Source organism: Lineus longissimus, chromosome 16, assembly GCF_910592395.1.
Source record: "Lineus longissimus chromosome 16, tnLinLong1.2, whole genome shotgun sequence".
In the NCBI taxonomy this organism is placed as follows: Eukaryota; Metazoa; Nemertea; class Pilidiophora; order Heteronemertea; family Lineidae; genus Lineus; species Lineus longissimus.
This window is the reverse complement of record NC_088323.1, coordinates 10,284,967-10,298,827: the sequence shown is the minus strand read 5'-3', so window position 1 is coordinate 10,298,827 and position 13,861 is coordinate 10,284,967. Positions and strand designations below refer to the sequence as shown.

General features: G+C 43.6%; 2 protein-coding genes across 2 annotated transcripts; both read right to left on the bottom strand.

Annotated features, from left to right (window-relative positions):
- Nucleotides 1-78: 78 nt before the first annotated feature.
- Nucleotides 79-3,470, bottom strand: LOC135500139 (uncharacterized). Its single transcript, XM_064791387.1, has 4 exons — nucleotides 3,209-3,470; nucleotides 2,233-2,298; nucleotides 1,058-1,111; nucleotides 79-161 (listed from the first exon to the last, which is right to left on the bottom strand). Exons 1-4 carry the CDS (start codon nucleotides 3,387-3,389, stop codon nucleotides 79-81), a joined length of 384 nt encoding a protein of 127 aa, XP_064647457.1. The 5' UTR covers nucleotides 3,390-3,470.
- LOC135500562 (uncharacterized) lies at nucleotides 3,405-5,037 on the bottom strand. Its single transcript, XM_064792094.1, has one exon. It carries the CDS (start codon nucleotides 4,857-4,859, stop codon nucleotides 3,498-3,500), a length of 1,362 nt encoding a protein of 453 aa, XP_064648164.1. The 5' UTR covers nucleotides 4,860-5,037; the 3' UTR covers nucleotides 3,405-3,497.
- Nucleotides 5,038-13,861: the final 8,824 nt, after the last annotated feature.

The following is a 13,861-nucleotide window of genomic DNA, read 5'->3' as shown; positions in this document are numbered from 1 at the left end:
AGTCTCAATTTTTTTCTTAGTCATTTACCTCAGTCACAACCTCTGTAGGGCGGACACCTCTCTACTCCGATGTCCACATCACACATAACATAATATAGTATGGAATTCAAGATTTGTACCTTTTCTACTCTGCTTAATGCCCTTTTTCTTTTTTTCTTCTTCTGCAAAAAAGTATTAAAGAAGCAGTGTATTCAATGCTGAATACTGAAAAGGCAAGGCTCCAGTTTTAAGAACAACCCACTATGGTACCCAATCAATTGAATATGGTATAAATACGCCGCAGGTGATGATGATATATATCACTAACGCGATGGCCTGTAGCAGTTCTCAATACGTGCACGCCGTGTGCGTTGAGCATATAGGCAGTGAATGTACTGCTCCTTTAAATTGGACTATTGTATTCGAATATAGGATTCTGAAAAGGTATAAATGCTAATGGCTGCCACATGAAGCCAGCCATATGAAGACAAATAAAATGTCCTATTTGACACGGAACTAAGTAAGATACATGCATTTGTGTCAAAATGCCACCTTACATCACAAATACAGTCGCGTCAGCTTTATCAATAATCACCAACCTCCAAAATACATGTACATACTACACTCAAAACCTCAGTTTGAAATCCAAACTGAGCATGTGCACTGATATCTACAAACGGACTTGTTCTCGCAATATTTGAGAATATTCTGAAGTCATAAGCATTTACTAAATGCAGAGTCAAGATCAGACACTGCTGATGAAATGGTCTGTGGACCATGTGCTCACCTGTTGACCAAGGACATGAAGAGGTGAAAAACCCCAGTAGACAATATTCCCTGTTAACTCTGCACCAAGTTTGAGGACTGTAGTGAAAGTTATTGCATGACCAAATTTAGATCTCTGGCTAAAGCGATTACAAAAATTGCCGTGGTTTTGTCTGAACGCTGGACGAGATTGACCATTGTGACCTTCAAAAGTAGGTCAAATCAAAAACGTGAAGGATATGTGATATAGTCCTACCATTTGTACCTATCATAAGCGGCAAAGAAAATGGGTCATGGTGTCCTTAAAATTCACCTGGAAAGTAAGACTCATCGTCTTCATCATCACTCTCCTCCTCAAGATCAATCTCTGGAGAGGAACATGGGCAGTGGTCAGGTCTAAAACACTTTCAAACTGATTTCCATAGAACAGTCTACATAAAATACTTTCCCCCTCAATGGTCATTCAAACTACCAGGGCTGCTGCTGGAAGAAAATTTCATGAGCCACACACAAGGCACATGTACAAGAAAGGCCTCAAATGTCTCTTTTTTCTCTAGCCACCAAGGCAGGTTTTGGCCATTTTCATTTTTCATTTTCCATTTGACCAGGCCATGATGTAATGTTTCCGAGTCCCAAGTGTCTTCATTACCTGTACGAGTTGACATCATGACACAATTTTCTTGGAATAATGCCTCTGGCATCATATGGCTGTTATCCCTCGCAACCAGACGCAGGCAGGTTAGCATACAATTTTACACTTCCGAAATGGTAAATGCAATGGAGATGATAACTGATGAGCTATTCAAGTGAAAATGAAAACCAAACAAGGTGGATTCTAACGACTGTACCTACGACTGTTCTACGTTTCTTTCTTCCACTGACTTTTTCCTTTTTGTCTGCAAAGCCAACAACAGAATTATCCAACATTGTATGTTACTATGCCTTATGTTCTATACCTAAATGTTTAGCATGAATTTCCAAAGTTTTGAGAGTTTTTTCATCTAAGTTTGATGACACCATCTTTGAACAGCAAATCTCTGAAAGCCAGTTACACTGTGCCACGATGACGTCCAATGTCATTCCACCCTGAACACCCTGAAAGTGACTTTACTCTGTCAAGTTCGTCAACAGTGTAGATGGACATTACCAGTATTGGCACGGGGTGGTTCAGGTGTTATTTACAAAAGCCTTGGCTAACTTTTCAACAAAATTTGTATGTAACTTCACATGTGAACTCAAAGGTTGGTAATAACCCTCAGCTACTAGGACTTAGCCCAGATGATTGAATCGCAAATGATGCGGAGTAACTCAGTTATTGCAAAGTGTCAAAATTGAGGGTCATGTACATATATTCAAGTGGGCCATACAGTTGTGCAAGGGATCGTTTCTTTATTCTGCGCGCAATAGAACCTATAGTTACTGGGTTACTTAACCCCCTGAGCTATCTATGTAATTTAAGCGACACAACATTTGAATCATAAAATTTACCTGGAATGTTAGACTTGTCTCTATCATCATCGTCATCGGAGTCACTCTCTCCTTCAAGCACAATGTCTGTAAAGCAAAATTAGACTATGCTGTCAGTAAATAAAATATTTGAGTGAAGAGTGCACAGTCATTCAGATAATTGTCTGTTTGACAGCACTATTGACACGTCAATGTATGCTGTACTCTTTACAACACATGTTTCATGAATATGAGATCAGGTCCAGGGACTATGTGTCCAACACCACAGTGGATCTTATGGCCTTGACTCAAAAAAGGTGGAAAAAGTAAAAGAAACCAGCTGGTACTCCTAAATCCATAGTATAAGCACAGGGTGTTTTAAAAAAATACTCTCGTAACTTTAAAGTTGAATAACTTCCTAAAAAAATCATCTTTTTCGAGCACAGTTTTCTGCAATGAAAACTATAGTACCATTAGGATTTTATGTGCTGCAAACTCGATCAAAAAATACCTAGCCATTCGATCGTGACAGGCTGCTGGAAAAGGGTGGCATTTTTGCAACGAGCACAAAATCACAAAAATATTAAGAAATCACAACACAGATTAATTCATCGAGACTTTTTCCCTTCATTTTCCCATTTCAAACCATGGCATATCTATAAACCAACATCTACAAAGCGTAGACTTTTCTATGACCCCCCTCTCCCTCCCCGAAGTCTACAGACGAAATTCAAATGGTCCATGGGCCATGTGCTCACCTGGTGGCCAATGACAATAAAACTTGGGAGTCGAACAATCAATAGTTAGAGAGTAATTGCACCAAACATGTTTTTGCATTGCACCCCCTATTCCCCCAACCTTAAGTCAGAGGTGACTCATTGATGATGCATCGGGTATCATGAATGAATGTGAAACTGTGTTCACAAAAGAGTGAGGACACCCTTCCGCCGCCTAGGGGATGACTATGCCCTCACCCCTAAAGCCCCTGGCTGAGGGCAAAATGATTATATCAACGTACCTTCATCAAGGTTGACATCAATGTCTTCCAAGTTCTTTCCTTTGCATTTCAAGAACGTGCCATTTTCCATTGCAAGGAGAAGCTTGGACACCTTGGCAACCTGCAGGGTTTCATCTGGTAGTCGATAGAATTCCCTATGGATCCTTATATCATGGCCAAGGAATTTGGCCACAATATCCATTTCGTTTTCCGTTAGACTTAAGACTTGAGACAATGTGGCAATTTGCTTCCGCAGCTGTGTTGATCGGAGAAGATGTGGATACTTGGCACCACATTCATTACTGTGTTTTCAGAGAGTTTCAGTACCTCGAAAATGACCAAGGGAGCCATAGAAAGTTCGTGCAAACAGGAATTGGTTGTCTGGGGGGATGCCAACTTTATCTCTCGTTTCAATCACCAGCTCAATCCATGCTTGCATTTGAGCCGTGATAAGCATTGGGACCGTCGATGTCTTTTTGCCCACTATCTCGATTCTTCTCAGTTTCGTGCAGAGTTCTTTCTCTAACGGAGAAAGTGCTTGCAGGACATCCTCCTGTGCACCAGTGTGCTGGGCCTTGAAATCCTCCACTTTCATCTTTGAAACCTCTCCCTGTCGGCGCATGTTGAACAGAATGAGCTGTGACATGGCTACCTCAGCGAGGTCACGCCAGCTGGTAGAGTCGTGTGAACTTTTGCTTAATTTATTGAAGGCAGCTTCGCCCTTTCTTCTCAGGTAGTTGGAGAGAATCTTCACATCATTGGTGAGGGGAATATACTTTATTTTGTTTCTCTTTGCCTCATGCAAGTTTCTCAGGGCATGAGTAGAGATGTCCTCAGTCCAATAGTCATTGCACATGCCTATGAACTCAGCTGCATCTTCCTTTGCCTCCTTTAATTTCATCTCCATTGCATTCTTCTTCACGATCTTTTCACACTTTTTGATTGAATGCCCCAGTTTCAACGCTAGAGAAGGGGTGGTGACTTGATGTGATTCACCGCAAAATCCTGAAATCTGTTTTACACAGGCCACAACGTCTCTGTAACGGCAAGGATCGATGAAGTCTTCAATTGTAGAGTTTGGCTGATTAGTAGCCTCTCTCAATGCTCTCAGCAATTTCCCGAGTTCGCGCGTGGTGTTATGAATGCTGGACCACTGATCGTGGTCGAGCCCAAACTTTTCAAACTTTTTGGCTCCAAGAGCCAGTATGATATGATCACCTTTAACGATTCGCGATATTTCATCTGAAGCCATTGTTACCAGAACTTCCTTGAATCCAGCCGTTGTGCTTATCTGCACAGGTAGCAGAAGCTGACCACTAACAACAACACGGGAATACTTCTTAATTCCTAGTTCAGGAGACAATGGACAACGAGACACATGTCTCCTCAGTTCTCGCTTGGCATAATATCCAAGGCAGTGTTCACAAGGAACGTATTCTTGCCATGGAAGTGGCCGAGATGAACGATACTGCACAGACAGTATTCCGGAATTGTTCCTGATCACAGTGGTATTGTGCAAGTGCTCCCCCAGATTCCTAAATTTAATTTCAAGATTACGTTTCTTCTTCGGGTCCTTAACTGCCATATATTCTATGATTTCGCGCTCTTCTTTATGCATATCTTTCAGGTGACGCAAAGAGACAATGATGCTTTCTGTCGTATTTTCTGCCATCAGCGTTATTTGTAGTCATAACGGTAATAGACTGGCTTGGACTGGCGGTATTCTTTCCATTTAGCATCGAGTAGACAACGGATTCTGCATCAGATTCATCGTTGGATTGACTGTCACTCACATCTCTAGCAGGGTTATACTCCTCATCAGAATCGTGAATTTCTTCATCATCATCATAATCGTCTGAAAAAAAAAAACATTTAGGAAGAGCAAAGGCTGCCAGCTGATGCTGAAGTAGTCCAGGGACCACATTCTCTGGGTCCACCATGTATGGCAACCGAGAGAGACGCTTGGTGAATTAAGGTCTATGTAAATAGATTGAATTTGTGCCCAACCACTTGCGACTGCTGAACTTCAACTTGTTGTGTCAGATGATTGGGATGAGCATCCTCGTTTACCCTGGGACAAAAATTCCTGAAGGTTGCTCAGAGATTAGCCGCAATACAGATTTTTATTATTGCTGGAATTGGATAAATTGTTTTTGATTTCATTCCAAAATGAGAGGTCGTAATGCATCAGGGGTTTCTGAATTTGATGTGAATATCACTTACCCTTGATAGTATAATTTTTGTTTTTTTGTTTTTGTTTTTTTTAAACAATTTTCATGGCTTTTATCCAGAAAAGGGTGTGGCCGAGAGACGGGAAAATAAGAACATCATTTTCTGGGCGACATATGTAAAAAACACAAAAAGGGTCCAGAAAGGACATACAAACTTACCAATATGCACCAATATGCTGGGGGGGGGGGGGGGGGGGGCTATGCAAAATGTAAGCCTACCATGCTTATGTTAGTGGGCTCAGAGAAGTTTGGCAATGAATCAAAAGTTTTGCTTCTTGACTTTTTCCAGGCTTGATATCATGATAAAATGAAACGGCCAGGGGCCATTGTGCTCACCGAAAGAATGTTTGGTAGACAATTAATTCATGCTAGTTACAGAAAGTGATATAACAGTATCTAGCCAAATCGAATTTTTATGCAATTTAACTGCTCTGACCATGAAAAATAGGTAAAATCAAAACCCATGTGCAAGTAACACTGTACGGCAGTTAATAGATGTCCCCATGTTCATCAGACAGGTGGCAATCGGGCAAGTAGTTAAGCAATAATCACAATTATCAATAAAGACTAGCAAATTACCCAGGGAGCGGGCAAGTTGAAATGGGGTATACCATGAATTGCATTGGCAAAAAGTTTGAACTTCACTGAAAATTTAATGCAATCTTATAGTATTTGGTGCCGATTGCTGTCCCACTAAGGTATTTCGATGACCTATTGCCTAATGGCATTTCAATGAATAGAGGAACTGTACATATGCAAGCAATAGCACGGGTGGTCGGGCCTTTGAATGTCCTGGGGTACAGCACATGGTTTGTGTAAACTCATGGCCTATGATGATTTGTGCCCCATGCCCTGGGCATGCCTCTGCCATCCCAACAATATCAGGCCATTTAACTTGATACATACTCCTTCAATGAAGCATGCGTAAGGAGAAGTTACGTTGTAGGCCCTGTTTGCAAGAGGATGACATCTGCAGATATACCTCGAATATAGATAGCTGTGAGATATAGAACTCTTAGGCTGGGTTCACATAGAACTATACGGTATTCGGTATACGCTATTCGATATACGCTATTCGGTATTCGCTATACGCTATACGGGCACGGCAAGTCACATAGGGTAGCATGTGTGCGGTATTCGGTCTTTTGGCGCCGATCAGATGGACAGTTCAGACGAAGAAGATTTGGCTCTTCTCCTCTTAGCCGAGGATGAAGCTGACCAGGCACAAAGACCAAAGAAAGAAAGAACAGAATGGGTGCGGCAGCACTTTAAGATGAGACCTCTGTTGGGGGAGTACCACAGGACATTTAAAAACCTCATGGATCATCCAGATGTTGATTAAAAGAATCATTTAGTCGATTAGTAATAAAACATGTAATGAAGGCCTGTACTTAGAAATTGCAATAAAATGAGTAAAAATGAGTACTGTTGTTTCTAACATATCCTATAGTATGCAATAAATCGTTTAATAATTGTGATAGATAACATTAAAATGCACTGGTCACTTCTGAACAGGGTGGTATACGCTGCACGAAAATCAAACGCGCACGATTCCCACTATACTATACTATACTATACTATACGCAGGTATACGACCTTTTCGAATAGTGCCCTCTTATGTGACCCGGTATTGTGAAATTTCCTTGTTCGATTTCAGGTACCCGCGTGCCCTGGCAAAACGTGCACCGAATACCGAATAGTATAGTTCTATGTGAACCCAGCCTTACAGACAGACCAGGACATTCACCTTAATTAATTTCCCTCCATGATCAAGGGCTAGCTCTGACAGCTTACTGGACTTTGCGCAATATTTCGCCAAAAAAGTAGTCTACGCAACGGTCCCTAGGTGACTTTTCCTATTCATAATACACAGCCTGTCTATCCTAGATCGTGGTTACATGGGGAGTAATCGTTGTAAAATTAGGCCAAACGCAAAGACAGTTTACCCGGGTACCACTATGTTTACGATGCGAACAAGCCGTGTAAGTCATTATCAAGCATTTTTTTCATTGAACATTTGCGGGTACAGCGTCACAGGGAGCAGCATTGAACAGTAAACAGATTCACATCATATTCAGACAACGGCTTGTAACGGCCATACAGGAAACGATTCGTATCAAAAACCGACGATCACAACTATTCGCTTGCTGAGAGTATACATTACGCGCATACATTACATTCAGACAGTTGAGCTTCCAAGCTTTGAGAAATAACAGGTCATGTGCGAATTTGGCATGTAATTTAAGTAATTTACATGAGTACATTTTCAGCCCCCAAAAGTGTGATGAAGTTATGCTTTTATTTAGTAAAAATCGGTAGGCATGTCCAACAAGACATGTGTCTCAGCTGCCTGGGTGGGTGTGGGTCATCACTCAAAAGTCGTTCTCTGCAATGCATGCAAGCACTGCGTGTGTGTTTGATTTGTGTATACAATGTACGTTACCCTCTCTACTTCAAATGAATGAACCTCATAAGGGTTTGATTAATTAATTGTTTGTCGTACCTTCTTCGATCGAGGTCCGAACAAATTTTCAGGCTAGAGTACCGGGGTAAAACATAATGGTCGCTCCCCCATTTCGCTCGTTTCGTTTCGTTGCGCAAAGTCCAGTAAGCCAGCTTTAACTTCAAAACAGCACAGTTCTGTCTTACTCGCCATTGATACAACTGTATGATGCCCCCCCCCCCCCATCATAGGGGTTTCCCATGGCATAGCAATCTGGACTAAAATAGAATATGCTAATTCCTAATCTATTACCATGACATGTATACCATGTATACCGGATACCCCTGCGAAATTCGACTGGAAATTGTCGGCAAAAGCCGGCAATTTCCACCTAATTCCAAACTATTTTTCCTTGCCAGGAGGCTGGAATTAGCTGGAAATTCCAGAAAATGTCAGGGCTGGAGTTTGGCGGTATTTTGGTAAATGGCAGTGCCAGAAAATGCCAGCTCTGGAAAAAGCTGGCATAAGCTGGCATTAGCTGGAACCTAATTTCCAGAGCTGGAATTAGGTGGAAAAATCTTGACCCAGGCCTTCTAGCTGATTACCATAATGTCAGGGCTGTCATTTATTGGAAATAGCTGGCATTAGTTGACATTAGCTGGAAATTACAAATTCAGCATGCAACGAGGAATGTCAGGGCTGTCATTTATTGGAAATAGCTGGCATTAGTTGACATTAACTGGAAATTGCAAATTCAGCATGCAACGAGGAATGTCAGGGCTGTCATTTATTGGAAATAGCTGGCATTAGTTGACATTATCTGGAAATTACAAATTCAGCATGCAACGAGGAATGCGACTGTATCCTCAGAATTGTCATTTGCTGTCATTTATTGGAAACAGCTGACATTTGTTGACATTAGCTGGAAATTAAGAATTCAGTATGCGACCGGGCTGGACCCAAACCTTCGAGCTCATTTACCAATGTCAGGGTTGTCATATATTGGAAATAGCTGGCATTTGTTGACAATTTAATATTGAGTATGTGACCTGCTCTACGTTTGAATCGATCAGAGCGCTGCACACTTAAACAGGCGTTTTTTGTCACTCAACAGTGACTATGATTAGAATCGTTGTGATATGCAACAAGAAGATCTCTTGACGTGGAGTAAAACCAATAATCGCTTAGTTTTGACTTTGCTGATTGCAATCTTGTCACACGCACCTGCGATTATCACCACAGACAGGCAATTTTTCACATGCAAACATGATTGCATGTTGATTTTGCTTGATCCCAGGCCGTGCGATTTCCAATTCTAATTCAATTTTGATGGCATCTGCAATTATAACTGCAAACAGGCAATTTCTGTCACACAGAAATATGATTAAAGGTTGCAGGTTGATTTTGCTTCCAACAGAGGTTGCTAGGATGACCAGTTCTTGTTGCGGGCGCCTGAAATTATCTATGCAAACAAGTGATTTATGTCACTTGCAAACATGATTGCTGTGGCATTATCAAGTTTTGAGCATATGCCACTGACCTAATCCCTTAGTTTTCTGACACAATCTTGTCATACTGTTATAATGTAAATATCATTCTTGGTGTGTGTTGACCATGGACTTACACGAGCATAAGAGGCCCATCATATAAAACGTAAGATTATTGCTAATTCCAGCCTCCTGGCAAGGAAAAATAGTTTGGAATTAGGTGGAAATTGCCGGCTTTTGCCGACAATTTCCAGTCGAATTTCGCAGGGGTATAATGCTTTTTACACGTATGCAGTAGCATCCATCAATTCAGTTTTCCGACTCGTTCAAACTTTCACCTTTATTGTATTGCATCCTTAAATGCCAGATAATAGTTACTGTCATTTTCATAATACGTCGAGCGACAGCTTTGCAAAATGAACCAGTGTTTAGGAGCTATTTCGATTTTAACGATGTGCAATGTATCTCTTTCGATAACTGTAACACGTGGATCATCAGTAATTTCTTTACGCAAAATTGTGCCAGGAACCACGATGACACCGTCGCACAATTCCAATTCGGGTTTGTAGGATGAAAATGCAAATTCGAGTGATTTTCGCACATAATCCGGGGGAAATCGTTGCAATACAACTTTTCGTTTTGCTGCAGTTCCCAACCTTCAGGCCTAGAAGACGCAAGAATATCCGAAAAATTTGCAAGATATTCCATGCATTCAACAGGGGCTCACACCGTGCATCTCTCCATTTTGAAAATTTCAGACATCTCAAATGGCCCATATTTCTGTTTCATCGGTATACTGCGATTCAGACAGAAAAGATTCCTCCCAATCATTATATTGCCAAGAGAGATGATTTTGACGTTTTCACACTATCCACTGGTTCTTTACCACGGGGTGTAAACTGTTCGTGTAGAACAAAATTTAACGACGCCCTAACAGATACTGATACATGATGCTCGTCAACATCAAATGACATATATTGCACATGGGGTTACTTTTATCTATATATATTGTCTCAATGACCCTCATCAATCTTGCAGATATTCCGATATTTCATCCATTCTCTCTCTTAGAGCGTGCCAGTTTTGTTTCATAAGCCCAATACCGATAAATTGCGCTCTCTGCTCTATGAATTTCCGAATATCTACCACCTGCACATTTTGATAGTAGCAGATGTAGCCTTGCCAAGTTTGTATATGTATTGGTCAGTGGTGCCCTCTGAGAGAAGGGGAACTAACTAAAATTGCATCTCTAACTCTCCTGCTGGAGGAGGGTTGTATGTTAGGTGGACCCTCAAGAGGCCAGATTCTCTATTAACCATTCCGCATTTAATCCACAAAATCAACCTAATTTAATATACATCTTCTGTTTGACAATGGTTCATCCCCTTCATTAGACACTGGGCATCACTGGCACAGCATCATTTTCCTCTGATCGGTCATACTTTTGGGGAGATTTGCTCCCAAAATATTCATCACATGTGGGTTGTGAGATCCTTTGTTTGGCTCTGAGGCCAATGTAGTATTGTATGTATGTTGCGGTTATGTGTACGCACAATGTAAATGGTGGCAAAATATAGATCTGATGGTTCCAATTTATCCCGTTGATCGGTTCCTATACGTAGAGTAGCTTTCTAGTCGCATGCCAATAGTTCTCCGAGGCCCTATTCCCCAGACTCGACTTACGTGTCCCGTACCCCCGACGAGAGGACTGTCATGCAGTTCTCCCGTGTTACATATTTGGCGCCCAACGTGGGGCCTGTTGGGTCTGTAGGCCTTATTTTTTTCTATGTGTGCATAGGCCTAGTTTATTTTAGTGAAAATGCAGGCTGTATAGCATAGTGCATTCCTGTGTAAATGATCTGTACATCTCCTGTACATTGTGTATGTACATTGTATTGGCTCAGAGCTATGCATTTCTGTTGGAAGCTGGTGAGCTAGAAATAGGATGCATGTGATGACGTATGTCGTGTAGTGGCTGTAGGTACTATGTTGTACGATAACCTGATGTACCAGTAGGCCTACAATTAGACCTAAGGTAAACTAGTGTAAATTTTAAATATGCCCCTTATTGTTCTGTTTTCCCTACGTAACTGAGTTGAAACTTGTGTACATAGGCCTTGCCTTTGTGCCCAAGCCACCGTTATAACACCTTTTAACCCCTTGCCTACATCTTTGTTCTTTTAATTTCAGGCTCACCATGGCGAGTGATGGCGACGAGCCCAAGGAGCCAGCAGGGGGACCCCCGGCTGCCGCCACAGGGGGAAAATCTGCGCAGTCCGAGCGTGTGTGGACCAGACGCTTAAAATCTTGTTCAGGAAAAAGACATCCCCCTAGCTCTGAGCTGGACTTTGACGGCTGGGAATATGAAGTCAATCAGCTCCAACTCGAACCAGAAGCAGAACTCGATGACAGAATCAAGCACCGGCTGGTCATGGGCAGTCTTGTTCCTCCGGCGTCTACCCTCGGCCGCAGTCTGGGAAAGGCCGCTACCCACGATAGTATCGTGAAGGTTTTTCGGGCCGCGTATGGCAAATCCGATGACGGCCATTAGATCCTAATTCGCTTTTACGACACATTTCAGAGGGAAGACGAACAACCAAGTTCGTACCTGCAGCGCCTCCAAGACGTGTTACGTAAAGCTGTTGATAGAGGGACCGTGGATGTTGTTGGCGAGTTTGGGACGCTTTTGAAACAGTTCCGGAGGACACACTCCTATCAACCCTCGACTTATGGGGAGATGCTGAGGACGTGGACTATGATGACTTTCCCTCTCTTTTTATCGCCCTTAAGCAGGAGGAGGTCAGAATTCGTGAAAAAAGGGCTAGGTTTCATGCAACAGAGGGGAAGGATGTCAAGGACCGAAAGAAGGTGGTCGTCAAGTCCCAGGCTGTACAGGACGTCGGGCCGCAACCAGCCGCGCAGGCAGAAAGCAGATGGCCCAGCTGATGGAGACGGTGAAAGCTCTCAGCATCTCTGTAGTGGGCTTGAAGAAATCTCAATACCAGCAGCCCCCCCAGAGACCAGGGTGATCCAGGACGAGGACGTGGCCGTTGACGAGGCCCTAGCCATGAGAACTCTGGTCGACAGAGGTCGATGGCCCCAGTGCCACGCACTCGGCGGGCGATCTGCTACAACTGTGGAGAAGAGGGCCACTTTTACCGTGATTGTGGGAAGCCCCATAACCCCCACCGTGTGTGCGCGACCCTCATGGGAGGAGGACACCCCCTGGAAGACCAGGGAAACTAGGAGGTGTCTGTGTCGAGGGCCAGACACAGGCAGCACGTGGGAGAGGCCCCACAGTGACCTGTACGAGATCTGCTGAGAGATCGACAACCAAGGTCGATCGGCAGATTCTCCTGTCAAAAATAGTTGGCGACAGGTGCAAAGCCGGTGTTATCGTTGGTGGGACCGACACTGTGTGTTTGCTGGACTCTGGGTCGCAGGTTAGCACAGTGTCAGAGTCTTTTTACTGGGACCACCTGGCCAAGACCAGACCTCTTGAACCACTCGACGGAGTGCTTACAGTAGAGGGCGCTGGTGGCCATTTACTTCCCTATATTGGGTACACCTCAGCAGTGGTTAGCTTCCCTGGGGACCCGGATCCCCATGGGCACGGCCGCGACAGTTTTTTCCTCGTGTGCCCTGATACAGCCGTCTCCTCCAAGGTCCTGATCCTACTTGGGACCAATGTTTTAACTGGACCGATTCTGTTCCGCTGTGGGCCTCCCCTGAACTGAGACGGATTCACGCCTCAATGTTAAATGTCCAGCAATTTTGTGATGAGAAGACCGGTAAACTGGGGTCAGCCAAAGTGTTGAGCCATCGTGCTGTTGTAATCAAACCTGTGGAGACCATCACTGTTCCCTGCCTGGCCCGTACTCTTGGGGCGAAGGTTGAGTATCCCGCGGCAGTCCAGGCAACCACAACAAGGACCTCATTTCCAGTTGGCCTCATGGTTCAGAATATGTTGGTGACGATGCCGACCACCACCAAGGCCCGACTCAACATCCAAGTTGCAAACCTCTCTCAGAAAGAAATAAACCTCGCGCCCCGGTCCACGCTAGCTGATCTGTTCCTCACAAATTGGACGAGGAATGTGGGAAACACTAGCATCAAGACAGACGATGACATCATTTCAGCACCACAGACTGTTAAGGATGGTGATGACGGACCAAGTGTGGTCGACAATTTCAAGTTCGATGCAAGCCTCCCCGCCGAATGGGATGTCAGGGCGAAGGCACTCTTGCGTGAGCATGCAGATGTTTTTTCCCGCCATGATATGGACATCGGTTGCACAGACGTGGTGGAGCACAAGATTGAACTGACCGACAATACCCCATTCAAAGAGAGGCCGAGGCCTATTTGGCCGAGGGACCTTGAAGATGCTAGACGCCACATACAACAACTTTTGGATCAAGGCATCATCCGCGAGTCCAAAAGATCTTTTGCCAGCCCCATCGTCCTTGTGCGCAAGCGAAATGGAGACATACGTCTGACCGTTGACTACCGTAAG